Raw genomic sequence first — 27867 nt, 5'->3', positions numbered from 1 at the left:
CCACTAAAAAGATCTGGCTAAGGCCCTGGTAACCTCTTGAATTGCTTGAATTTGGTTCCGGATGCAATAGGAGAGGAGGGAGCTCCCCTGAAATCCACAAAAGCAAAGACCAATAATTATTGTATCAGTGGTCTCCTAAGTTACTAAGTAACATTGACGTTAAGGTGTACTTTCATGAAAACAAAGTTCCATAGGTAACCCACTAAAAAGATCTGGCTACGGCCCTGATAACCTCTTGAATTGCTTGAATTTGGTTCCGGATGCAATAGGAGGGGAGGGATTTCTCCTGAACTTCACAAAATCAGAAACCAATAATTATTGTATCAGTGGTCTCCGAAGATACTAAGTAACATTGACGTTAAGGTGTGCTTTCATGAGAACAAAGTTACATAGATAACCACCGTAAAAAGATCAGGCTACTATCTTGGTAACCTCTTGAATTGCTTGAATTTGGTTCCGGATGCAATAGGAGAGCAGGGAGCTTACCTGGACTCCACAAAAGCAGAGACCAAAATTATTATATCAGTGGTCTCTTAAGATACTAAGTAACATTGATGTTAAGGTGTACTTTCATGAAAACAAAGTTCCCTAGGTAACCCCCATAAAAAATCAGGCTACGGCTCTGGTAACCTGTTGTATTGATTGGATTTCTTTCCGGAGGCAATACATAATGGATAAAACTGGGAAAACCTTAGGTAACGAATTTCAGATATACTTTTATTTAGAGAAACCAGCCAGATATGACAAATGTAGGTGTACAAGAAGCGAGATGATGTTCACAGATGGCCGCCCCTCACAGTAATGATGGGGAGTGGCGGTCGTGGCAATCAGGTAAGTGGATTCGGTTGTGAGGGTGTGCCCCACCTGCCCTCCACACCACCATGGACTCCTCCAGCCGCAAGGTAAAACACGCTTCTCCTTTCCTTACTCACACTTTGTTATGAATACTTATCATCTTTGTAGAATTAAATCAATTAAGGTTATGGTTGCATTAAACGATGTACTTGTTACAAGACAATGGTCCACGTGAAAGATGCCCTGTAACTCACGCATCAGGGCGTAACTCGAGGAAAGTAAATTGCTTCAATTAATTTTGAAAACGTGATGTGATTTATTAGACAAGGGAGGAGTACACCACACCATGTGTTGCATATTGGGCTTCGTTCAGGTTAAAATTTCATATGCTTGTACTCAGTATCTTCAAAAATTTATATATTTCACAATTTTTTCGTTGCCTCCATATTCCATTTTTCTGTACTGTTACCGAACTTGATATTATCTATGGAATAATGGAGCCTAATGCAATTTAAATTCCGTAGATGAATTAGTTTGCAATATATCATTTGGATACTTAGACAGACAGACAGAACTGAAATTTCCTCGGCCCCTCAAATGATAAGCTACGCTAATGCTAAGCCAGAAATTCTTAGTTGATGCTTGAATCTTAAATCTTCTTTTTATGAATTTATTTTAATTATACACACAATAGCCACATATGCAACATCCTTATAGTTATTTTTACATTTTATAAAACTAAACAAAATACAATAAATTTCAGTACGAAGGAAACGAATACTTTAAAAAACAATATTAGGCTAAGAGTAAATTAAAATAAAGCTCTGTACAAGTTCAAACACTTGGTATACCTAACTAAACAAAATAGTAATTTTTTATAACAATACAAAATTGGATGGTTTGCTTTATAATAAGTCAATAAACTTTGTCAATTTGGGATTAGAACTCACCAACTGTGTCATTGAACACATCTAGCTCCTGCTTAGATAAATTTAAAAGCCTTAAGGCTTTAAAAAATGAATAATTATAGTGTTGGACTGTGTTACATCTGAGGACAAAAAAAATCTATTGAGGACGCAGGTTGCTTCTAGGAACAAACAACTGGATCTTATTTAAAAGAACATAACTGTCTATTGAACCATGAATAATTTTGTAAATAAACGTAAGACCAAATTTGTTTCTTCTGAATGTAAGTGTATCAAATGAAAAAAAAAAAATCTTCTAAGAATCGCCGTTGAAAGGTTTTGGTCTTAAATAGATAGTTCCTAACTAAGGACAGTGCCCATAATTTGTTGTTAGAGTACCAACACATGCTCTAAACTAATAGGCCACAGTAACAAACGGCGTAGGAAGTCGTTGGATGTTTATTTTATCACCCTAGTAAACGAGTAAATTTACTTAAGTGATTTGATAATTTTTAATCTTTATTTCCTAAGATTCATTGATTGCTATTATTGATATATTAGCATATTGATACTCAAATATATGTTTAATTATAATTAAGGAAAAATATTTTTAAATCAACATTTTACCATGTTCATGATTTAATATTTTAAATTAACAACTAGATATAAATACAACTTTTATTCTGCTATAAGAATTGTAATGTTGAAGATGGAGCTTATATTGGCTACTGTTAACTTAATTACATTTAAACACATAAAACCAATATTTAACACTTTTATTTTTGTGAGGCATTTCGATAGCAAGGCTACCTTCGTCAGACACATCACAAAAGACTTTTGTTAAGTTAAGAATTGTAATGCCATTTTTGGAATATACTATGTCCTCTATCTTTTTATACAATTTTACACCATTCATAATTAAGTAGACATAATTGTTGTGGTCAGAGTTTACAACATGCTTTAATTATAATTTATGTATCGGTCACCCACTTTTACGTTTGAATATTTATTGTTGGGCTTATCCTTTATAATAAAATACTGGTCGGGATCGGAAGTGTGAAATTAATGTTTGAAATATATACTTTTGGGGCAACATAATATAAATTGAAAATAAAATTCATATTACAAGAATATATGATGAACATTGTTCTGTTTCATGTCTAACTAACAAAAGAATTACAGAGGATGACATTACATTCATAATTACACATTATTAAACTCCGGTTAGTAAAAATTCATCGCCGGCTTCTAAAGAAGGGAACATAAAATTAATTACAGATAACAATACAGTTGTTTATTACCTTTGGAAGACGAAAACCTGGCGTAACCGACGAAATGCATTATTCATGCAGAATCAGTTGTCAATTAATTGTAGGCTTTCGTATTTTACATATTCATTGTCTATGAATATTTATGGTTATTGATCACCGTTCATGTACTGACAGTTGATAGATTCTCTCGTTTCGTGCAGACTTTTCGAAATAATTGTGCAGTTTTCATTCTGCCATTATGAATACTACTTTATTACTAGTTACATTAACGTAATACAAATTCAATAAATAACAGTAGTGCAATTCTCTATACCACTGAAGAAAAATAAATGTTACTTCTTATTCAAATTAACTTAATTGTGAGTTTCATCCTCTTGCTGAGTTGAACACAAGTTGATTGATTCTCTTTATTGCATATGCTTTATATGTATTAACATAATTCTCAGTAGTAATTGCAATAATTATGCAAATTTGGCGTCAATCAGTGTTGTTGAATGTTATCTGATTGGATTTATGCCACAAGTTAACAACTGCCATCAGTGATTTGAAATGAATTTTCAATGATACATTTAAATTGTGACATTAAAGGCAAGGCTATTCACGTTTACCTTTTTTCTGTTCGTTCCTGAATGTCTATAAATTGCCATAAGTTTGCAAGAGCAAGGAGGAGAATCGATATTGATAAAGTGTTTCGTGAGGCAGAGATAGACCTGTGACACCCAACCATACGAGGCTCGGAGACATTCACCTCTCCTGTAAGATGATGTATGACTAATTATAAACAATTCGAAAGTTATTGATATACACATCGTATTCAGATTAACCATTATTCTCAAATTCAGCAACATATTGAATTTAACGGCGTAGTTCATTATTTACATCCACCGATTACAAGAACACAGTTAATATTGTTTACGTTACCTGTAGTGAAAGGCTTTGGGTGTTGTACCTTAAGAACAACGATAAACCCCATACACGTTTACGCCATTATTTTTGGTAACAACAAAGCTTTTGGAGATTACAGTTAATGCGCATTCAAACGCTTATTATTACTTAGTTAACGAATATTTAAGCGATGAAGTAAAAAATAGTTTTTCCTGACTCTCTCTCTCTCTCTCTCTCTCTCTCTCTCTATATATATATATATATATATATATATATATATATATATATATATATATATATATATATATAAATTAGAAGAGTTAGAAGAATGGAGAAGTTAAAAATATTTTCAAACTAAACATTTAACTTTCCTCCAAATTATAGTGCCAAAAATGTAACACACTGTCATCTGACTAACTCACATGTTCTAATTATAATAATCATTCGTCACTTAATGCATAACCACTGTATGATTAAATCCGCATCCTAACGTTTTTTAGGTTTAGAACTATTTAACATTCAAACGAAGTACAAACATATCTTAATTTATTTCAATAACAAATACAAACATTAGAAAAGTAAAAAAAGCACATAACGTAGCTGTGATGGGAAGGGTTGATTCAATGTTAATGCCTGTATCTAAACTGAACATTGACAACGCCTACTTCTTATAAAGTAGATATGGCTGGAAGGGTTGATTCAATGTGAATGCCTGTATCTAAACTGAACATTGACAACGCCTACTTCTGAAGTAAAAAATAGTTTTTTCCTGACTCTCTCTCTCTCTCTCTCTCTCTCTCTATATATATATATATATATATATATATATATATATATATATATATATATATATATATAAATTAGAAGAATGGAGAAGTTAAAAATATTTTCAAACTAAACATTTAACTTTCCTCCAAATTATAGTGCCAAAAATGTAACACACTGTCATCTGACTAACTCACAGTTAATAATTATAATTGATTCAATAATGCCTGTTCTAAACTTAATGCATACACCACTGTATGATTATAATCCGTATCCTAAAGGGTTTTCAATGTGAATGCCTGTATCTAAACTGAACATTCACAACGCCTACAAACATATCTTATTTTATTTCAATAACAAATACAAACATTAGAACATTAGAAAAAGCCTACTTCACATAACGTAGATAAGTGCTAGAAGGGTTGATTCAATGTTAATGCCTGTATCTAAACTGAACATTGACAACGCCTACTTCTCATAAAGTAGATATGGCTAGAAGGGTTGATTCAATGTGAATGCCTGTATCTAAACTGAACATTGACAACGCCTACTTCTCATAACGTAGATAAGGCTAGAAGGGTTGATTCAATGTGAATGCCTGTATCTAAACTGAACATTGACAACGCCTACTTCTCATAACGTAGATAAGGCTAGAAGGATTGATTCAATGTGAATGCCTGTGCCTAAACTGAACATTGACAACGCCTACTTCTTATAAAGTAGATATGGCTGGAAGGGTTGATTCAATGTGAATGCCTGTATCTAAACTGAACATTGACAACGCCTACTTCTCATAACGTAGATATGGCTAGAAGTGTTGATTCAATGTGAATGCCTGTATCTAAACTGAACATTGACAACGCCTACTTCTCATAACGTAGATAAGGCTAGAAGGGTTGATTCAATGTGAATGCCTGTATCTAAACTGAACATTGACAACGCCTACTTCTCATAACGTAGATATGGCTAGAAGGGTTGATTCAATGTGAATGCCTGTATCTAAACTGAACATTGTCAACGCCTACTTCTCATAACGTAGATAAGGCTAGAAGGGTTGATTCAATGTGAATGCCTGTATCTAAACTGAACATTGACAACGCCTACTTCTCATAACGTAGATATGGCTAGAAGGGTTGATTCAATGTGAATGCCTGTATCTAAACTGAACATTGACAACGCCTACTTCTCATAACGTAGATATGGCTAGAAGGGTTGATTCAATGTGAATGCCTGTATCTTAACTGAACATTGACAACGCCTACTTCTCATAACGTAGATAAGGCTAGAAGGGTTGATTCAATGTGAATGCCTGTACCTAAACTGAACATTGACAACGCCTACTTCTCATAACGTAGATATGGCTAGAAGGGTTTATTTAATGTGAATGCCTGTATCTTAACTGAACATTGACAACGCCTACTTCTTATAAAGTAGATATGGCTAGAAGGGTTTATTTAATGTGAATGCCTGTATCTTAACTGAACATTGACAACGCCTACTTCTCATAACGTAGATATGGCTAGAAGGGTTTATTCAATGTGAATGCCTGTATCTTAACTGAACATTGACAACGCCTACTTCTCATAACGTAGATATGGCTAGAAGGGTTTATTTAATGTGAATGCCTGTATCTTAACTGAACATTGACAACGCCTACTTCTCATAACGTAGATATGGCTAGAAGGGTTTATTTAATGTGAATGCCTGTATCTTAACTGAACATTGACAACGCCTACTTCTTATAAAGTAGATATGGCTAGAAGGGTTGATTCAATGTGAATGCCTGTACCTAAACTGAACATTGACAACGCCTACTTCTCATAACGTAGATATGGCTAGAAGGGTTTATTCAATGTGAATGCCTGTATCTTAAACTGAACATTGACAACGCCTACTTCTCATAACGTAGATATGGCTAGAAGGGTTTATTCAATGTGAATGCCTGTATCTTAACTGAACATTGACAACGCCTACTTCTCATAACGTAGATAAGGCTAGAAGGGTTTATTCAATGTGAATGCCTGTATCTAAACTGAACATTGACAACGCCTACTTCTCATAACGTAGATAAGGCTAGAAGGGTTTATTCAATGTGAATGCCTGTATCTAAACTGAACATTGACAACGCCTACTTCTCATAACGTAGATATGGCTAGAAGGGTTGATTCAATGTGAATGCCTGTATCTAAACTGAACATTGACAACGCCTACTTCTCATAACGTAGATAAGGCTAGAAGGGTTGATTCAATAAATGGATGTTGATTCAATGTGAATGCCACTGAACATTGACAACGCCTACTTCTCATAACGTAGATATGGCTAGAAGGGTTGATTTAATGTGAATGCCTGTATCTAAACTGAACATTGACAACGCCTACTTCTCATAAAGTAGATATGGCTAGAAGGGTTGATTCAATGTGAATGCCTGTATCTTAACTGAACATTGACAACGCCTACTTCTCATAACGTAGATATGGCTAGAAGGGTTTATTCAATGTGAATGCCTGTATCTTAAACTGAACATTGACAACGCCTACTTCTCATAACGTAGATATGGCTAGAAGGGTTTATTCAATGTGAATGCCTGTATCTTAACTGAACATTGACAACGCCTACTTCTCATAACGTAGATATGGCTAGAAGGGTTTATTTAATGTGAATGCCTGTATCCTAAACTGAACATTGACAACGCCTACTTCTCATAACGTAGATATGGCTAGAAGGGTTGATTCAATGTGAATGCCTGTACCTTAAACTGAACATTGACAACGCCTACTTCTCATAACGTAGATATGGCTAGAAGGGTTTATTCAATGTGAATGCCTGTATCTTAAACTGAACATTGACAACGCCTACTTCTCATAACGTAGATATGGCTAGAAGGGTTTATTCAATGTGAATGCCTGTATCTTAACTGAACATTGACAACGCCTACTTCTCATAACGTAGATATGGCTAGAAGGGTTTATTCAATGTGAATGCCTGTATCTAAACTGAACATTGACAACGCCTACTTCTCATAACGTAGATAAGGCTAGAAGGGTTTATTTAATGTGAATGCCTGTATCTTAACTGAACATTGACAACGCCTACTTCTCATAACGTAGATATGGCTAGAAGGGTTTATTCAATGTGAATGCCTGTATCTTAACTGAACATTGACAACGCCTACTTCTCATAACGTAGATAAGGCTAGAAGGGTTGATTCAATGTGAATGCCTGTATCTAAACTGAACATTGACAACGCCTACTTCTCATAACGTAGATAAGGCTAGAAGGGTTGATTCAATGTGAATGCCTGTATCTAAACTGAACATTGACAACACCTACTTCTCATAACGTAGATATGGCTAGAAGGGTTTATTTAATGTGAATGCCTGTATCTTAACTGAACATTGACAACGCCTACTTCTCATAACGTAGATAAGGCTAGAAGGGTTGATTCAATGTGAATGCCTGTACCTAAACTGAACATTGACAACGCCTACTTCTCATAACGTAGATATGGCTAGAAGGGTTGATTCAATGTTAATGCCTGTATCTAAACTGAACATTGACAACACCTACTTCTCATAACGTAGATATGGCTAGAAGGGTTGATTCAATGTGAATGCCTGTATCTAAACTGAACATTGTCAACGCCTACTTCTCATAACGTAGATATGGCTAGAAGGGTTTATTTAATGTGAATACCTGTATCTAAACTGAACATTGACAACGCCTACTTCTTATAAAGTAGATATGGCTGGAAAGGTTGATTCAATGTGAATGACTGTATCTAAACTGAACACTCACGTTGCCAACTTGACATAACGTAGCTGTGGTTAGAGGTGTTGATTCAATGTGAATGCCTGTATCTAAACTGAACACTCACGTTGCCAACTTGACATAACGTAGCTGTGGTTAGAGGTGTTGATTCAATGTGAATGCCTGGAGCTAAACTGAACACTCGCGTTGCCAACTTGACATAACGTAGCTGTGGTTAGAGGTCTTGATTCATTGTGAATGCCTGTATCTAAACTGAACACTCACGTTGCCAACTTGACATAACGTAGCTGTGGTTAGAGGTCTTGATTCAATGTGAATGCCTGTATCTAAACTGAACACTCACGTTGCCAACTTGACATAACGTAGCTGTGGTTAGAGGTGTTGATTCAGTGAATGCCTGGAGCTAAACTGAACACTCGCGTTGCCAACTTGACATAACGTAGCTGTGGTTAGAGGTCTTGATTAATTGTGAATGCCTGTATCTAAACTGAACACTCACGTTGCCAACTTGACATAACGTAGCTGTGGTTAGAGGTCTTGATTCAATGTGAATGCCTGTATCTAAACTGAACACTCACGTTGCCAACTTGACATAACGTAGCTGTGGTTAGAGGTCTTGATTCATTGTGAATGCCTGTATCTAAACTGAACACTCACGTTGCCAACTTGACATAACGTAGCTGTGGTTAGAGGTGTTGATTCAATGTGAATGCCTGGAGCTAAACTGAACATTCACAATGCTGACTTACTGTTTCTTTTTAGTTAAACGTTCCTTAAGTATTAAAACGAATCCTGATTTCCACCCCTAATACTACCTGATAAACTCGTATCAATTCTGGGACAGCACCAGTGATTGAATGTCGATGACTACGAATGTGTAATAAACTCTGTATAATAAATATAACATTTAGTTCTACATTGTACTTCAAATATTGTGTAAGATAATGGTAAAACCATTTTTATTTCTATATTTTATGAAAAGATTTGTCCAGCCATAGACACAAATTACAGTTAAAACGATTTTTCTCCCTCTTCCATTACGCTTGATTGATATTGGTGTAACCATTGCCAACTACTGTTACAGTAAAAACTGTTCTTTTTTCTACCTTTAAAATATTTTTAATACATTCATAAATACTGATTTTCACCTTTGACTTTAAAAGCATAACCTTGCACCATATAAATATTGTGTTGCAGAAATGTCTTGAGGCTATTAACATAGATAGTACAAAAAGCTTAGAGTAGTATATGTAAATACTATAATATGTATATGTATATGTATACGTTCGAATATTGTAGTATTAAAATCTCTTTTTAATGAGTAAAATAAAAATATCGGTTATTTACTTCTATTGTCAGACACTATTCAACACGAAATGTTTAATACTTGTATGTAATGTATTTACATAGAAGAAGCACGTGAGATCTTTCGGGAAGCAGGCTACTAGTGCAAACGGCAGTAGTCGTTTATAAAATGAGAAATTTGGGTTCCAGACCCGACGGAATAATTACTTGTCGTTACTCAATCATTATATATATATATATATATATATATATATATATATATATATATATATATATAATATATATTGAATACTATGGATAAAGGAATGTCCTTATCAAGGAAGTTGTGATCAGCAATATTTACTTACGTTTTCCAGTTTTATATAAACGGCGACAGGAATGTTTTAAAACCTGAATTCCGGCTGTAATTGTGTCTTTGATGTTTGTATTTACATATTTATCATACGCAGACATAGCTTTTATCATGATAATTGACGAGCCTATGGTGTTTATTAAACAGTAACCGCGGACTTGCTTCTCAGAGGTTCATCTTGGAACCAGCGTTAAGAGACAGAAATCCATATTTTTTATTCTTGTATAATTTTTGAATGACTACTTCTTTTGGGGGGCTATGGATGTACGTTTTCCACAAAAAAAAAAAAAAAACAACTTTACTTTCGTGTCACGGAACGAAGCGTCACGCTTGTTCGCTCTGTAGCCGCTAGGTGTGGGACTATTGCGGCCAGTTTGATGTCAGAAAGAGCCTTTCTCCGTGCAGTGGCTATTCAGGTGTGCTAGTGAGAGGTTACTGTAGCTCCTTATTGAAGTGACTACTTCTTTTGGTGGCTATGGATTAGGTTGAATAAATCTCTAAACTACTAATTTATTTACTTAGGAATCCAAAGTAAAATTTATTAACTTACTATATCATTTTATAACAGTATAAAATGCTCATCGAATTCTAAACTGACTTTCAGCACGGTAAATATTAATTCCTATTCCAGTTCACAACTAGTTTCGTCCTGACGAGGTTTCAAATGGATTTATAATAAATTTATTAAATCTTTTCTAGCTAACAAAGCCGTGGTGTTATTTAACCCTGGAAGAAAATAAGTTTTTCTGTTGATAATAATTATAACTTTTACTCAATTACATTAAGCCTTGCCTTACATTTAATTAAAAAAGAAATTACGTAAAAACAGATCTTAGTGCAAATCTACGAACTACTAATTTATTTATTAACGAATCAAAAGTAAAACGGATTAACTTACTGCATTATTTAATATCAGTATTTAAAGCTCATTGGGTAATAAATTAAATTTCAGCACGGTTCCTTTTAATTCCCATTTCAGTTCACTACTATTTTCGTCCTGACGAGATTTAGAAAAGGATTGAAAATAAGTTGATTCGATTTTTTCAAGCTATCAAAGCAGTTTTTTTTTAATCCTAGAAGAAAATTAGTCTCTGTAAATTACAATTATAGCCTGTACTCAATTAGATTGGGCCTTACCTTACATTCACTTAAAAATAAATTACGTATAAACAGACTAATACAAATTTTTCTGAAGAAACGTAAAAACCATTAATTAACTTTTTAAATTGTAAATTTAATAAAGTCAAATGATAAACGATATGGAGATATGAGAAAAACTATGCTGTGTTTACAACATGTTTAGCAAGATCTTATTCCAGAATTTTAATTTTTAATTCAAGTTATTATAAACCCATAATTTCTTTTTTTTAGAATATAATGACAAATAAAAATTAAGTTATTATTTCGGTAATACATATTGTAGTGAAAATTATACTGATCAAATCATGGAAACTAATACAAACAGTAATAAAGAAAATGTATAAATATGTATTAATTTAATATTTAGAGGTCAGTGATCATTGTAATATACGAAAATTTAAACATATTACAAAAATATGAATACAGTTAATAGAAAATACAAAAATTTTTATGTTAAAGAATTGAGTGTTTCACATCATTTAAAAATATAAAAAATATACCAAACGTACTTTTTCAAAAAACACACACGCGCGCGCGCGCGCACACACACACACACACACACACACACACACACACACACACACATATATATTCACAGACCATTACAGTTTCAGAGAGATAATTCTTGCATGCACAACTACACTGAAACAGCGACTGATTGTAAATAAAAAAAATATTTTTAAAACGGTTTGATTATTCCACAGTGTGACTGCAACTCCACATCTCTCTCCCTGGAAGAGGCTATCCTGATTCCGGTTATCCCGGAGGATACTCTGGAGCGAAAGTTCTACATGGACTTCCGGTTATGGCACATCCTCCTCATGGGGTTCGCAAGCGTCATGGCTGTTGGTCAGTATCTCTTTTATACAACAGTGACAAAAAGAACATTTGTTGATAAAAATCTGACCTATTAAAATTAAGAACTGCATCACTATGTACATATACAGAGTACTGTTCTTATAAATTGGTACAAGTCAGGGATAAACTATAAGAAACAAAGTTCCTTTTGGTACTTATGTATTACGAGTATATCATAATCACCTAAGCTAATCAGCGTGCGCTTAGGAGGCTAAGATGGATGTACAGGCAAAGGTTGGTTTGGCCAGAGATATCAAAGATCCGCCTGACACAATATTTGACTTGTTCCATTCTTTTTATTGTTTTCCTGCATACGAATACAGCATTTGAGGGTAGATATTGACAGAATTCAAAAAGTACAGAACATATCTGTCCGTTTTTTTTTTTTTACAATTTACGTTAATACGACATCTTATCTGCCCATCGAAGGGCTGCAGGATTGTCGCCTATGGAAACCGTCAGCAGACTGCAGACCTGCTATCTAATCTAGCTTGTCCCTTCATGCACCGAGGTACTTGGTAGAGAGATTCCTGTACCGTGTCGATGTTGCTGATCGCAGAACCCTACAGGACGAGTTAGGGAGGAGAAGCTTTTCTTAACCCCAAGTTGTACTCCTTACTTCTGATCTAAAATTAATCAAGGAGGCTTCCTTTAATGTCGAGGTAAATGAATGTTGGCGATTGACAGTTAGGTTAGTATTTTTATATAATTTGAGTTTAAATGAATTAAACACTAATTCCATTAGTATTAGATGACTGGAGTTGTTCTGAAACGCTGCTTGTACAGAGAAACACTCGACTAATAATAGTATTTATGATTTTATTTGTTGCCGACCATACTTATTTTTGTATTGTTTATATTTTTTACGGTTAAAATATCAAAATATTATAACCGTCATTACAGAAACGTATTGTAGAAGAAAAAATGTTGTTGTTTTATTGTTGTGTCGGTTTGTATTTTACCATTCTGTCAGCACGTTAATCGAATTTTGGTGTCGGATTTCGTGTGGTGTCGGTTGGAACACGTGCGTAACAATAACATAGGTTACATCAAGCTTTCTATCAATACCTATATATTACCTCTGGGTAGGATAGGTTTAAAATTCGGGTATGATAGGTTAAGATGTGGGTTGGGTAGGATAAGATATGTGCAAATTAATATACATGCTGGAGAAGGAATTTATGCAGAATTTTCACGAAATTACAAAACATTATCTAAAATTTGTTTTTTTATTTAAAGTTTGTTATTGACGATGGAAGGTTTGAAAGGATAACAGGAATTCGGACATTTCCCATCGTTAAAGGTTATAAAAGGTATAACACAACGTTTCGAGGATTGGAATCTATCCTCTTCGTCACGTGGGGAAGTTAATAAATACAAAATTTAAGAACAGAAATAAGTAAAGAAGGGAAAGAAAGATACCCAAAAGTTGCTGAGTCCAGTCCAGGCGTTGTCACTCACAGGATGCAAGTCCCGAGCACAAATCACAAGTACAAGGATAACAATCACAGATCACACTAGCACGGCCTACAGTGGGATCCAATCCACGAAACGTTATGTTATACCTTTTATAACCTGTAACGATGGCTAATCTCTGAAATTCTGTTATTCTCTCGTTATACATAAAATATATATTGCGAGATTTAAGTAGGAATCGTACTGCGTTCTATCGATAAAGTGTACAAATCAAATAGATTATGAAACCGATAACGCTTATCATGTATCGCTAGGTTACAACGAACACCATAGCACCAATCGTTCAATCAATCAAATAGTGTATTTGCAATCTGAAATTTACATTGCATAGCAAACGTCATTTATCAAATCTAAATTCCTACATTCATCCCACATCAGGGCCACATTCAAACATATACACCCCATTCATCTCCTGCCAATTAACCCCCTTCCAGCGCTTGGAGTTTCCTCATTGCGTGGGCTCACAGTCAAATTCCAGAAACTCGTCAACGCTGTAAAAAGTGTTTGACGCCAGGCAGAGTTTAAGACGACTATTGGACGTTGAGGCATTTTAATCGGGTTTGGCAATCTTTTTATAAAATGAACATCTGCCTGTGATGACAAATGTTCAGAAACCACCATTTTGTGCATCCCTGTAGTGCAATTTTTATTATCTCTCATAGAAAGAGTTTTATGGGCCCCGTCACCTCTCGGTTAGAGACATGCAGCCTAATCTTTATACTACGGCGAAGGTATGTTTTAAAATATTTATTTGATTTTATGGGTTGTTATTTCGAGACATAAATATATGTCTAAGAATAATGTACTTTTGTGAAATCATCAATTACCCTACTCTGGGTTTATGTGATGCAGGCATGGTTTAAGTTGACGCCAACTTTAATATCTAATAGACAAAAATAGCCCAAAATAAAAAAAAGTGGAGTAGGGACAACGCTACAGACCAACATAAGAGGAGCCCTAAAAATTAAAAAGGGAATTTTTAGTATGGCGTATATATTGTAACTCTCAACCATATTAAAATTTATACTTCATATTAAAAGAATATATAAATAACGGTTGTGATAAATTCTTCTAGAATTTTGCTGGAGGACTAAAACTAATTTATAGACACATTTTTACCAGTCGGAGAAGGACCACTTTTTGCACGTTATTTTGTACTAGAAATGTAAGGTTTGAAACTGTTACTTCAGTGGTTTGTAAAATGAATAAACATTTTCTTGGTCATTATTGGTAACTCATGTAGGCCTAGTAAAAAAAACATAAACGAACACTTTACTCAGACGTTAATATTACAGTAGGGGTCACCAGAGAGTACAGTTGAGGGAGGAGCCTATTTAGCGCGTGACCTTGGAGCAGTCAATGAGTACCGAGCGACGTTGCCAAATCTTTCCCAGCTTGAACCGCAGCGTTCCGTGCCGGGCGGCAGTTGACGTGTGTGTGGCAACGTCGCACGGTCCTGTCCATTTCATTGGTCACCGCCAACTGCACTCTTTCGCGGCTTCTACTGTAGATGTTCTAATTTTACGATGTAATAATACCTAACAGTAACGACCAAATTTAAATTATAGAACATATATTTAAACTTCACCATGTTTGTGTAGTTATCTGTGTCTGCTGCTGCGTCCGATTTCGCATACCCCGCACCAAGCAAGAAATTGAAGCTGATTATATGAGAAAAAAGATCACCAGGAAATTCAAGAAACAGTTGCAGTGCATCCAGAACACGGAGATGGACGAGATGGATTTGAAACGAGGTTAGTTTTGGAATTGGTTTCTTTTCTTTCACTAAAACGGATCTGTTTTTAGTGTACTCGTATATCTTCTATGTATTTAACATCCATTATTCACAATGGGTCATAAGCCACCGTTAAATCTTATGTAAAGAAGGACATTCGAATATCTTCTTTTTCAGGTTTCAAAAAAGTCAATGTCGCCCTCGCGTCCATGTCGTCAGTGTTTCACCTTCTGTAGTGTGTTTAGCACGTGTTGTGCAGTGATCTTGTATTTGGAGGTCTTCTGGTTTGCGGTTCTTCATACATCTATGGTCATCAGGTTCATGCTTAAATTTTTGACCTACAAATATTTTGAAATTTTAGATTCTGGAGAGTATTGCCGTATATTGATTGTGTTTGCTTCCCTGTGTATTAAATTGTTTGACATCTGAAGAAGAACATACATTCCAGCACCTCGAAACGTGGTAATCTGTTTTTATAACATGCACGAAGAAAAATATTTACATCCTGTTTATAACCTTACACTGCTCAACCCCATAAGTTAAAAATGGTCATCCTCAAGAGAAATAAGTCGTTAGCTATGAATGTACAGACCACAAGTACAGTTCTTAATATATCCTGACTGTACATAAGCGCTTGAGGAGAAGTGTAGGGGAGGGTCTCTAATGTACCTTGCACTTGCCTCCCAACACTCCCCACTGCATGCCATAACCTGCATTCCCAACCCAAGGGTAATCCCACAACTAGCAGTGCCAGTTTAATTGGTGCTACAGACAGCGTACATTTACGATTACTGCTTCGTGCTCTTGTAACTCAGTACTTTATTTACGTCACAGTAAAACAATCCAGTTTATCTCGTTTGCTATGAGTAAGTTATTATAAATGCACCAACTAATTTAATATCAGCTGATTGGTAATAACAATTAAATGCCACAGTAGTAGAAACCTCAATGTTTACGTGTTTGATATTTCTTATTTTAATTTTATTTTACTAACGGACAAACCATTTTACAATAAATTATGCAATAGCTGATATAAGCGATAAAATAATATAAACACAAAATAGAAAATAATAAGAATAAGTGTATAAATGAAGCGAATATGGTAAAATAGGAATATGAAGCTTATATACAACAAGACGTAAACAAAAATATAAACTATTGAAACATAAACAATGAAACTGCAAGATGTATTCTGCAAAATACAGCAGTTAGCAGCGAGCCATGAATTAATAAAAAACTAGATACTAATAACAATATAATGTGTAAAATAATAAATACCAACAATAATAAACTATATAAAAGTGCAATAACAGGAATAAATAAGATGTAAAAAATATATGAAAGCAACGAAGATAAATATTAACAGCTAATAAACTATATAATATAGGAATAACAAGAATACCATATATTAGGATTAAAAATAAAACATTAATAAATCTGGAATGTAGCTAGGTAATAAGTTATTATATAAAATCGCAGTACAAAACACTCCGTAGAGGCACATCTAATCACTATTGAGCTGCAATAAGTGAGGTGGCGTTCCTCCTGAACAGCTGGGCACTGCAATTAAAGATGTCAATCTCAAGAGGAAGGGTGATTCCCGTGGCTTGGATCCGAACCATGGTGCTATGTTGTTCATAAACAGTAGCGTGATGACCTCTAGCAAATAAGTCCCTCGATCTCGTGCCGGCAGGAACGTGAAACTTGAGCTGCTCCAGAAGTTCGGGGCATTGTATCTCACCATTGATGAGTTTGTAGAGGAACATGAGATAGAATATTCTTCTTCTGATTACAAGTAGTTGAAGACGCATATCAGAAGCCAATGTTTGTACGGCTACTTCGAAGTAACGGAAACCCAGGCAAAGGCCAACTAGGCGTTCAAATCCAGTCTGGATATTCTGAGAAGAAGAGTTTTCGAGGGGAGACCACACGACGGAGCAATATTCCAGGTGAGACCTCACTAAATGGTAGTAAAGAGTTTTCAACGCTAATAGAAAAGGTCCGATAACATCTAATTATCAGCCCCAAGCTCCTGTTTGCTTTAGTGCATACGAAAATGTGTGCACTAAATATCGGTTGTATGACACAACCCATCGATTGTCGATTGTTCGACCATGAACATTCGCTTTCTGACAAGCTCTGCGTCGGTAGATCGGAAATCCATATGTATTTTGAGCAGCTCACTATTTTAATACTATATCAGCATTTATTTATTTATTTTCATTGCATGTCTTCTAAAGACACTCTTGATACAGGAACTTAAACGTATTTCTAGGAATCAATTCTGAATTCTCCTTTGTGCAGACTAAGGAGAATTTGATCTATTAGTAGTTAATATATATCTAGAGTAAGGGAAAGATGATTTTTTCAGAACATTTTCCAACGTTCAGTTTTATCTCTTTTTCAGGTAAATGACTACTAATGCACGACTACAGTCTAGTTTAAAGTAAACAAAACAAACCAGAGCGTTGTGACACGCACAAGTCAAGAACCACAACAGCCATGTTGTGGGCCTATTAACGCACACTAACTCCAAAACATGCACTTATTAAAAACTAAACAGTAATATTATTAAAACTGAACTACATAATACAGTTCACATTACGTCTGCACTCACCGTCCAACCACATAGAACTGATACGTTCTGGTATGTTTTGTTTACTTTAACCTAGACTGTAGTCATGCATTATTTTAGTCATTTACCTGAAGAAGAGATCAGATTGCAGATCTCGAAACGTAGTGTTACTGACTGTATTGTATCATTGAATGATGGAAAATTCCATTTCCTTGACAATCATTCCATCGTTAAAAGCAACCTTCAAACAAAGTTAAGTATCTAAAGCAGTTATATTCGACTCATATTGGGTTTAGATGTAGTCATATAGGGGATGAAGTTTCTCGAAGCCGCAGCTACAATTTATGCGGACTTTTAAAATGTTTTCATGATCAATCGTCACCAATCCGAAATTTATTATTATACTGATTAAAGTAAGACCATTGATCTATATATTATTATAGTATAGTTTATTTAGTTATTTTTTAGAAACGTTTTCTATTGAGTTTAGCAGAATAAATATAGTCTAAAATATGAGTAACTTTATATCGTAGTTTTACAATTGACAGGAAATGATGTCCAAACTGGCAGTGCAGGTATTTGGAAATTGGGAGGCAATAAAGGAATTTTCCACGAATCACGAAAATCCCTTGAAAAAAGTTCAACATTAATTTGTGTTATTTGACCACAGTATGGCGTACCACGGACACTGGAATAGCAACAATTCGTTATCATGCAATTATTTAAAAAAGTAATATGAGGGTTGTGTCTATATTTCTTCTTAAAGTAGTCCCGCAAGCACAAATCGCAAGCAGCTAGATCCGCGGAGTGCAACATCACAAAAGTGTAAAATAAAATACCACAGGAGCAAGTCGGGTAAACAAAAACTGACACATCTCTCGTGTGTGCTGTCACTCCAGTTTATGACGTCATGACGAGTTCATTTCTATCCAAAACGTTAACAATTGTTGAACCAAAAGTCTCGCGATTTTTATTTCTAAAGAAACAAGGCTCCAAATTTCAAAACGAGGTACATCATACCATAGAACGTTGTTGATCCGTCCTCCAATCCATATGTTCACTAAAATTGCACCATGTTCTTAATTATTTAAGCGTCCAAGAAAACTGTATAACAAGGTTTAGGTGTTTATTGTCAATTTCGTAATTAACCATCTCAATAATTAAATTAATGAATTATAATTACTGTAACCCGAACAAAAACAGTCCAATGACCACCGGGTATTCCCGCTCTGACGTGACTAATGTCATATTCTGTCTGCGTGATTACATGTTAGCCCTCATTCGTAGACTAATGGTTATAGTCTTGGCTCTCTAACTGAGAGATCACGGGTTCAAATCCCAGGTACTACTCGACCTATCCTCTAATTTAAGATTTATTTCTGGCTCTTTGTGGGTCATCTCCCTGACATGATAATAAATGGTAGTTATTTCAAAAAGTACATTTATAGGTATGTAATTTATAGTACCAAATTTTATTGCTTTACCTGTAATCGTTCGGGAACGATCAAGCCAGTGCGGGACTTTTTTACACCCTGTATATTCGGCAGAATATACTGCTTTACCTTCTGATACTGAAACAGTATTACCGTTTTGACACAGGACACACCTAAAAAGAGGCGAAGTGGCATTCTCATTGTCTTATAAAGTCCACAATTGAGTGCACTATGATGTTTCTGACACGATCTCTAAGCACGGTGGACCAACAAAGTTTTCTACACAAAATATAGCTATGGCAGAAAGGGTTGATTCAATTTGAATGTTGAGTTTAGCTCCAGTTCACCTTCCTTTTATTGCAGCGGTACTTGACGCTGTCTCAGACTCAATCGAGTTCTTCGTCGCTGACTTTCTTGAGATCTCTTCAGACGAACATAACTCCAGATTCCAGTTCAGGAACATCACTGAAACACAAATGGGTGTTTATAATTTTGTTTCTGGCACTTTTTTCTTTCTCTATTATAGTATATGTGTGGCAGGGACACTCAGTATAGATGGTACAGCTGGTTGAAAGTGAAATAATATTAAATTGTATTGAATTAGTTTAGTTGATTATTAATTGCTGTATTTAAATGACCTAATTATTATCCATTCTTAAGGAAAATTGTCTTAATCATCAATATTAGTAACAATGAAGATACGTTTCTGGTTGTGTTGTTACACTCAATTATGGAATTCTCATATTGTGAGTGTATGTAGAAAGATCTCCAAAAGCTTTGTCTTTATTAGCTTTATGATTAGAAGATTAAAATTATCTGTTAGTTTAGATGTATTAATGGAAGTTGATTATGCATACATACTAAGCCATTTATAAACATGGAATAGTTGTATGGGCTGTCATACTTATGTAAGACACCTTTTAATTTTAGAAAAGATTTTTAAGAATTATATGTAATGTTAGTTGTAGTACTCATTGTAAACCTTTATTTAGAATTTTGGTGTTCTGACTGTTCCTTCATTATATTTAATGCAGCTAATATTTTACGAGTAAGAGCAAGTTTTGATTTTATTCCCACAAATAGCTCAGTTCATGACTATCTAACCAGTCAAAGTAACTTTCTTAGAATTATACAATGTAATTATAAAATAACCATAAAGAACTTTTTTAATTGTGTAAAAAATACATAACTTGTTATCAGAACAAACGATTGTTTACATGATAATAAATTTAAAAATAAAGGAAAAATCAGTACTGATAGAACTCAGTATATATAATACTGAGGAATATAATTTAACCCGCTTGGTACGCCGTTTCTTTTCATTGTGGTGGCCTTTTAAATAAAAATATTAACTTTTAAAAATAAAGGAAAAATCAGTACTGATAGAACTCAGTATATATAATACTGAGTAATATAATTTAACCCGCTTGGTACTCCGTTTCTTTTCGTTGTGGCGGCCTTTTAAATAAAAATATTAACTATTCCATTATTTAAAAATCTAAATGAAAAAAACAAAACTGTCCAGGAACGCTGTTAAACAATTTATTATAATCATTATTTGCATCTCACACGGGTTTGTTATGCATGTGTACATGTAAATCCCATGAAAATAGATTAATAATAGTTAAGCTGTCACAAAATCTACATACCTCTTGAATAGACCGGGAGAACTATTAAAATAATTAGTGTAAAATAAATTAAGTTTTTAAATAAATTATTAATCTTCTGTAAATTTGCAGATGCAATTTCTTATTTGGTACTTCAATCATAAGAATCGGTTTAATAGTGAACAAAAATATATAACTGTCACAGCGAATAAGATGTTGGATTAGTTTTGATAAGTAATTGGAAAAGTTTCTGACGAATGCAATCTTCTTGTCGCCTTTAATCAAGACTGATATCTCTGGCTTCCAGTTCTTCTACAACTTAAAATAAAATTCTCTGTTTTCTTTTTCTCTTAAAATAATGCAAGACCTTAAGTGTCCTTATGATTATGTAAAGGTCATCATAAAACACAACAAATGTAGTAAACTCAACTGCAGTGTTGGGGCTAGGGGACTGTATGTTTTTTTTGATGATCTATCCTCAACACATTACTTATTCCAAACTCATCTTTGGCTAAAAAATACTCCCTCCTCTTTATCAAAGTGGTTGTTTATAGCATACGGATATAAAGCCAAAACTATTTTTCATTAGGATGTGATAAGAGCAAGTAAAAGAGAAAAGAATAATATAATATTAAAAAATGGAAAGACTACTTCTTATAACGGGCTGTCAATATGTTTCTTGAAAAAGTACGTTTTGTAATTAATTATGAAATGGTTATTTTCTTATATTTTAAGACACTCAATTCTTTAACATAAAAGTTTTATAATTTCCATTAACTTCATACACATTTTTGGAAAAAAAAATTGACATTTCATATGTTACAAAGATCACTGACTTCTGAATATTAAAGTAATAAATATTTATAAATTTTCTTTATTGTAGTTTGTATTAGTTACAACAATGTGGTCAATATTATTTGTACTATAATCTCAAATTTCCGAAATAATTACTTCATTTTCATTATCATTATACTCTAAAAATGAAATTATGGGTTTATAAATAACTGAAATATGACATAAAAATTCTGCAATAAAATCTTTCTAAATATCTTGTAAATACAGCATTTATTGTTTTTCAATATCTCGTTGTGCCTATATTTTTTATCGTTTGACATTGGTAAAGTTAATTTATTTTCAAATTAAATTAATGGTTTTGACGTATCTTCAGAAAATCTTGCACTAAGATCTGTTTTTCGTAATTCATTTTTAAGTAATGTAAGGTAAGGCTTAATGTAATTGAGTAAAAAGTTATAATTATTATCAAGAGAAAAACTTATTTTCTTCCAGGGTCAAATAACACTACGGATTTGTTAGCTAGAAAAGATTTAATAAATTTATTTTAAGGGGAGCATGTACCTTTTTCGGGTCCCATGTTATTTAAATGGGAGTACACTGCAACATGTCGGTACCATTATCTCCTAAACTATTAGACATATTGACTTTAAACTTTAGGGTTTTTTGTTCTACATTAACAGCTTTATATTTTCATGCCTTTTTTTTTTTAATATCTCAATAAACAAAAAAATTATCGTGGTAGCAATTTAACAAAAATTTTTTTCTAATTATGTAAATACAATATTTTTTAAAATTATAAAAACATAATATATATTGAATAAAAAAGCATGAATCTACTCACCAACTAGTCTGCAATAAGTGTGTAAAATTTGAAGTCTGTAAGTCTAAATAATTGTTTCACAACGTGTTCCGAAATGTCACAAAACGGTACTTTCGGTAAAACAGCTTTAAAGTTTTAGTTTACCCTTCAAAACACATAATCACTTTAAAATCCACCTGGACAGTAATCATCTTCTTCATTTTTAATCTTTTTTTCCTATCCTTCTTTTTTATCCTCTTCTTTTTATTTTCTTCTTGGACTTCTTTTGACAGCTTTTTTAACCCTATTGGAATCGATTTGTTGAAGGCCTTCACCATAAAGCGTCCTGGTTGGATGCATAATCGTTCCAAAACATTCACTTTGGCCATTGCTCCTTCATTAAAACTAAGAACTACATCACAAACCCCTAATTTTAATGTCTGAAATGCCAACAAATGTGGTCTTGGGTAGCCTATTCCAAATTACGCTATTGATGCTTTCATTAGGGTTTCTGTGTTTTACCGTGCAGACACCTCTTTAGTAGGGCTGGGGCTGATAAATCCTTATAGATTGGTTTTATTTTCTTCCATAATAGATTCAGGCAATGAGTTTTGCATGTTTTTGAAATCATCTAGCTTATTATTTGCCTGAGCTTGTCTGTATTTGCACCAAGACTCAATCCCAGGCGGGCCATAGTTCGTGCTGAGGTTTTGCGTCAGTCGATATTGTGATAGAACGTAGCCCATATTGCTCTCTTCATTTTTTCAAACATCTTCCAAATTATTCCTTATTGCCATCCCATAAAAAACGTTGTAAGTGATCTATCTCTACATCAGTCAACCTACTTTTGTCCTCAAGTCCTTTACCATCCTTCAATTTGATTCCTTTTTTATAATCCCTCTTCAATCGCCGCAGTCCTTGTTCCTAGTCGCTTCTGAATATGGCCTACACATTCAAGTTTTTCTAACAAAACATCATCACCATAGGGAATTGTTTGCCACAACATGAGTAAACCCCTTAGAGTCCCCATCTCCAAGGTATTTTGTGTATCGCACATTGAGTTTAGCCTCAGAGCGGCGACAAAGAGTCAGAGCCCCCGCCACCTCCATTCCACCACTTGTACCTGAACAATTTGCCAAACAAGTACCCAGAATTTTTGTGCTGTTTCAATAGGGTTTTGTCATGTTATAGAGGTTTTCTGACACATTTATTACAATATTTGCTGAAACACTCAAAGTCCATAACCTTTCCTGTATCGAAGGATGTTGCTGTCATTACGGCCGTTCACAGAGGTGAAGCCTCGCTTCTTCTGCCAGGTACCGTCAAAAGCGGCTGCTATATCACGACAATCATCATTTAGGCTACGAAACTTCATCAGCTGCCTGTCTAAGTAACATTCACTTACCTCTGTTACAGCAGTAAGCAGTTTTTTATTATATATTTCAATTCGGCTGTTTGGTGGAGCGATATTCATCACAGCAGAAAATACCTTACCAGAAATCTAGGCCTTTGCCGATTGAACGTAAGAGCATAAACATATCTTAGATTCAACTCATACATATTTCTAACACATTTGGAGCTTATTACTGAGTCAGTATGTTTACATACATTGCAACAAATATTTACAACGATGTACTATTCCACACTTGAAGTCCTCATCTAGGCTTATGTCAATGCCGTCGGAACTACTACAATATTTACATGCAGTGAAAGATTTTATTAGGCCAGAAATCTGTTGTAAATCTATTATAATATTTACATTGTTTATGTCATAAATCAATAAATTTAGGCAACTTTGAATCATTAATCTTCTTAGAACTAGAATGATTGTTTAGGCCTAGGCCTATTAGATTCACTTGTACCTGGAGAAGCACTTAGTCCTAGTTCACTTGAATTTTTACGAAATTGGTTACCTCTGTAAGACTGTTTATTGAACCTTTTCACTCTAGGCATGGCTAATACACAATAATATCACTTATTTTATATAATAAATACACACTAAGAGTCCAAAGTTTTGATCACTGGCACCACACAAAATAGAATTACACTGACAAACACTGTTAGTAAACATAAACAATAACAATAATATCAATAGTGTAGGTTAGGTAAGTTACAGATGACTTACATCCTTCAAATGCATCTAAAAGCAAGCAGTGCTACCAACCTAAAGGGAAAAACTTAATAATCATACAAATGGAGCAAGTAATATGTATATAATACATTCTGACACTAACAATCCATAGCGCGCCATGTTAGTCAGCTGAAAAAAGCGTGCATACATTTCTTAAAACACATTTTACACATATTTCTAAACCTCTCAGATATAGAGTGTTATATATTTTTGAAAAGGGCATAAAACATAGTATTTTTTTATGATATGTTTAAAAAAAAATTCGATATTTTGATGCCAAAAAGGTACATGCTCCCCTTAAAACCTTTTGAAACCTCGTCTGGACGAAAGTAGTTGTGAACTGGAATAGGAGTTAATATTAATTATGCTGAATTTGAGTTTAGAATACGATGAGGATTTTATACTTTTATCAAATGATGTAGTAAGTTAATGAATTTTACTTTGGATTCATTAATAAATAAATTAGTAGTTTATAGATTTATTCAACCTAGTCCATAGCCACCAAAAGAAGCAATCACTTCAATAAGGAGCTACAGTAACTTTTTACTAATAAGCCTGGATAGCCACTGAACGGAGAAACGCCCTGCTTGATATCAAAATGGCCGCGATAGTTCCGCCCCTAGCGGCTACAGAGCGAACAAGCGTGACGCTTCGCCAAACTAAAATTTCCCCTGTTTAAAACGTACATTCAAAGCCCATCAAAAGAAGTAGTCGATTCAAAACGTTAGAAAATAATATGAATGTAAGGTTTATAATGTTAGAGTTCACAAAAGGAAAATCATTAATCTACATTTCTGGTATAAGTAAACTTTGTTATCATTTATATGTTTTGTAACAAGTTTTTTTTTTATGAATTCCAGCTCTAGAAAGAGTGAGGGCGGAGTTCAAATCAGACACGGAAAGCTTGGCTCAAAGCGAAGCCTTTAGCACGAGTTCGGGAGCCCCCAATGACGACTCAGTGTTCAGAAAGTCCAGTGGAGGTGACGTAGGTGTGTAGTCTTACTATTGCGAGTACAGTTTTAATAATTAGTGTTTAGTTTTTATCAAGTGCATGTTTTAGATTTAGTGTGCACTGAATAGACACACAACTTGGCTATTGTGGTTCCTGACTTATGCGTGTCACAACGCTCCTACAAGTTTTGTTGACTTTAGCCTAGATCGTAGTCATGCATTAGTTTAGTCATTTACCTGAAGTAGAGATCAGATTTCAGATCTCGAAAAGTAGTGTTACTGATTCACTGGACGATGGCAAATGTCTGGAAAATCCTGATTCTTTCACAATTGTTCCATCGTCAAAAACAAACTTCAAACAAAGAATTGGGAGTGCGTTAGAATTAACAAGCCTTCTATAATACTCAACCAATGACTAAGTGTTGAAAGTGCATTTTTTGCATCACCATTGATGTTTTATTCTTTCCGTTGCATGTTAGAAGTATGAATAGACATGTTTGTCCTGGCTTCAACTAGTTTACGTTATTATTATTGTGGGGGAGGGAGGGGGTGATGTGTGAAGTTTAGGAGTTGTTAAATAGATTTTCTCTGAATCTAGAGGGGTGTCAACGTTGCTACCAACAGAAAACACGCGTTGAGCTTTATCGAAAACTTGAGGGGACATGGGAATATGCGAACTTAAATTATAACAAATTTCGGCTGAAATTTGATGTGAACGCGTGTTCCAATGTATTTTTAATTTCATATTATTTACCCTTCACCATTAACCCAGTTACCATGACGGAACGAATTACGGAATTATTAGTATCCAACCGAGAGGCAATAATTTCACCAGATTGACCATTACGTAGTTGTGTATTAGAGCAGATGCTGAAATTTCTTCCTCACGTCTCCAGTATGCGATATGGATATTGAAACCATTAAAATCTTCTATATTCTTTGCAAGGACTATGTTTATTCACTTACGTTTTGAAAATATTAAAGCGTACATACGTTTTATTAGGTCATAATAAAATTGTCACATAGAAGTCTGTCAGACTACTTGTTTGTTTGGAATTTATTATTGGCAATAGTAAGCGGTTAGAGAAGATATAATTGTAAAAGATTTTAAACAATATTGCAAAAGTTTACCACCATTATACGTGTTATCCATTCCAGCTTTTGGCTTCTCTCCAATTCGGTTTTGATGGGTTGGTATGCTCTGTATAGTTTGTTTCTTTTGTTGGTTGAGTAAAAATATCTAGCGGGTTTTGGATATCGACAGGAGGATAGCTTACTACGACTAGGGAAGCAGTTTTTGACCAACTGACTGATGCGTGATTCACTTAAAAATCCTTATATAGGCAGGGTGGTTCTTAAACCAGCCTGACTAGAAAATGGAGGATGGCCTAGCATTAAAAAGACTAGGTGCCTAGTGGGAAAGTTAAATTGTAAGCACGTAAATTGGCCATGATGACGCGTTAAAACTCCACTGACTCCCTGGCGTCACCAAGCCTACATACCTACTTATCTATAATATTATTTCGAATCTCATAATGCGGTAACTTAAACTAACGGCTAGGTGTCATGTCATAAACTATACAAAAACAATGATTTTAGTTTTTTAACAACAAAATCAGTATTTATAACTATGCAAATTTTGTTGTATATATTTAGTATTATACAACCTGAGTAATATTAATTATTATTTTTTGAACAATTTTAAAGGACGTCTACATTATCAGAGAGTCGTAATTAATACAGTTAAGTTGTTCATGTTTTATTAGTTTATGTATACTTATTTTATGAATGTCCTAGTAAAGCTTCATTTTTGTTAGAGTTAACATTTAAAAGAATTGAATGTTTTTCAACATCCTTTTTCATTGATCATGAATGTTACACAAAACTAATTAACATAAAAGTCATTGATGTATTTTAGTCAAAAATGGTTTTATTATTACGTACAATTACGTGTATGTCATAGTAGTAGACTCGTATGGTACACCGTGTAAAACAATTTGTACGTCACTTTTAAAATTGTCCTCTGTGCAGGAGTGTCTATCGAGGATCTCATCGAGAAACAGAAGAAAGGATTCGGATCAAAAATTGCCTCGTTTGTTGGCTTTCTGCGGCCGAGAAGAGTTCAACAATCTGCAGATAAACAAACAAAGCTAGGAGTGTAATGTAGAATTATAGATAGCTTTCTTTGTCATTTGTATTTAGTATGAATACAATTTTGGGTAAAGGAGAAATAATATTTAGTTAATAAAAGGGTCGTTTTTTCAACATCCGATCTCACACCACGACGGCCAGACACGTGGCAGGTCTGCAGTGTGCGCAG

The 27867-nt window shown here is 34.3% G+C and overlaps 1 protein-coding gene across 1 annotated transcript; it reads left to right on the top strand.

Annotated features, from left to right (window-relative positions):
* Nucleotides 1-804: 804 nt before the first annotated feature.
* On the top strand, nucleotides 805-27867 carry LOC124363397 (transmembrane inner ear expressed protein). The gene is made up of 5 exons (XM_046818648.1): nucleotides 805-831; nucleotides 11892-12036; nucleotides 15123-15275; nucleotides 25457-25585; nucleotides 27579-27867. The coding sequence occupies exons 1-5, from the start codon at nucleotides 805-807 to the stop codon at nucleotides 27707-27709; spliced, it is 585 nt and encodes a 194-aa protein (XP_046674604.1). The 3' UTR covers nucleotides 27710-27867.

The sequence above is a fragment of the Homalodisca vitripennis genome, chromosome 5 (genome assembly GCF_021130785.1).
Source record: "Homalodisca vitripennis isolate AUS2020 chromosome 5, UT_GWSS_2.1, whole genome shotgun sequence".
Lineage (NCBI taxonomy): Eukaryota > Metazoa > Arthropoda > Insecta > Hemiptera > Cicadellidae > Homalodisca > Homalodisca vitripennis.
This window is presented reverse-complemented; position numbering and strand designations above follow the sequence as displayed.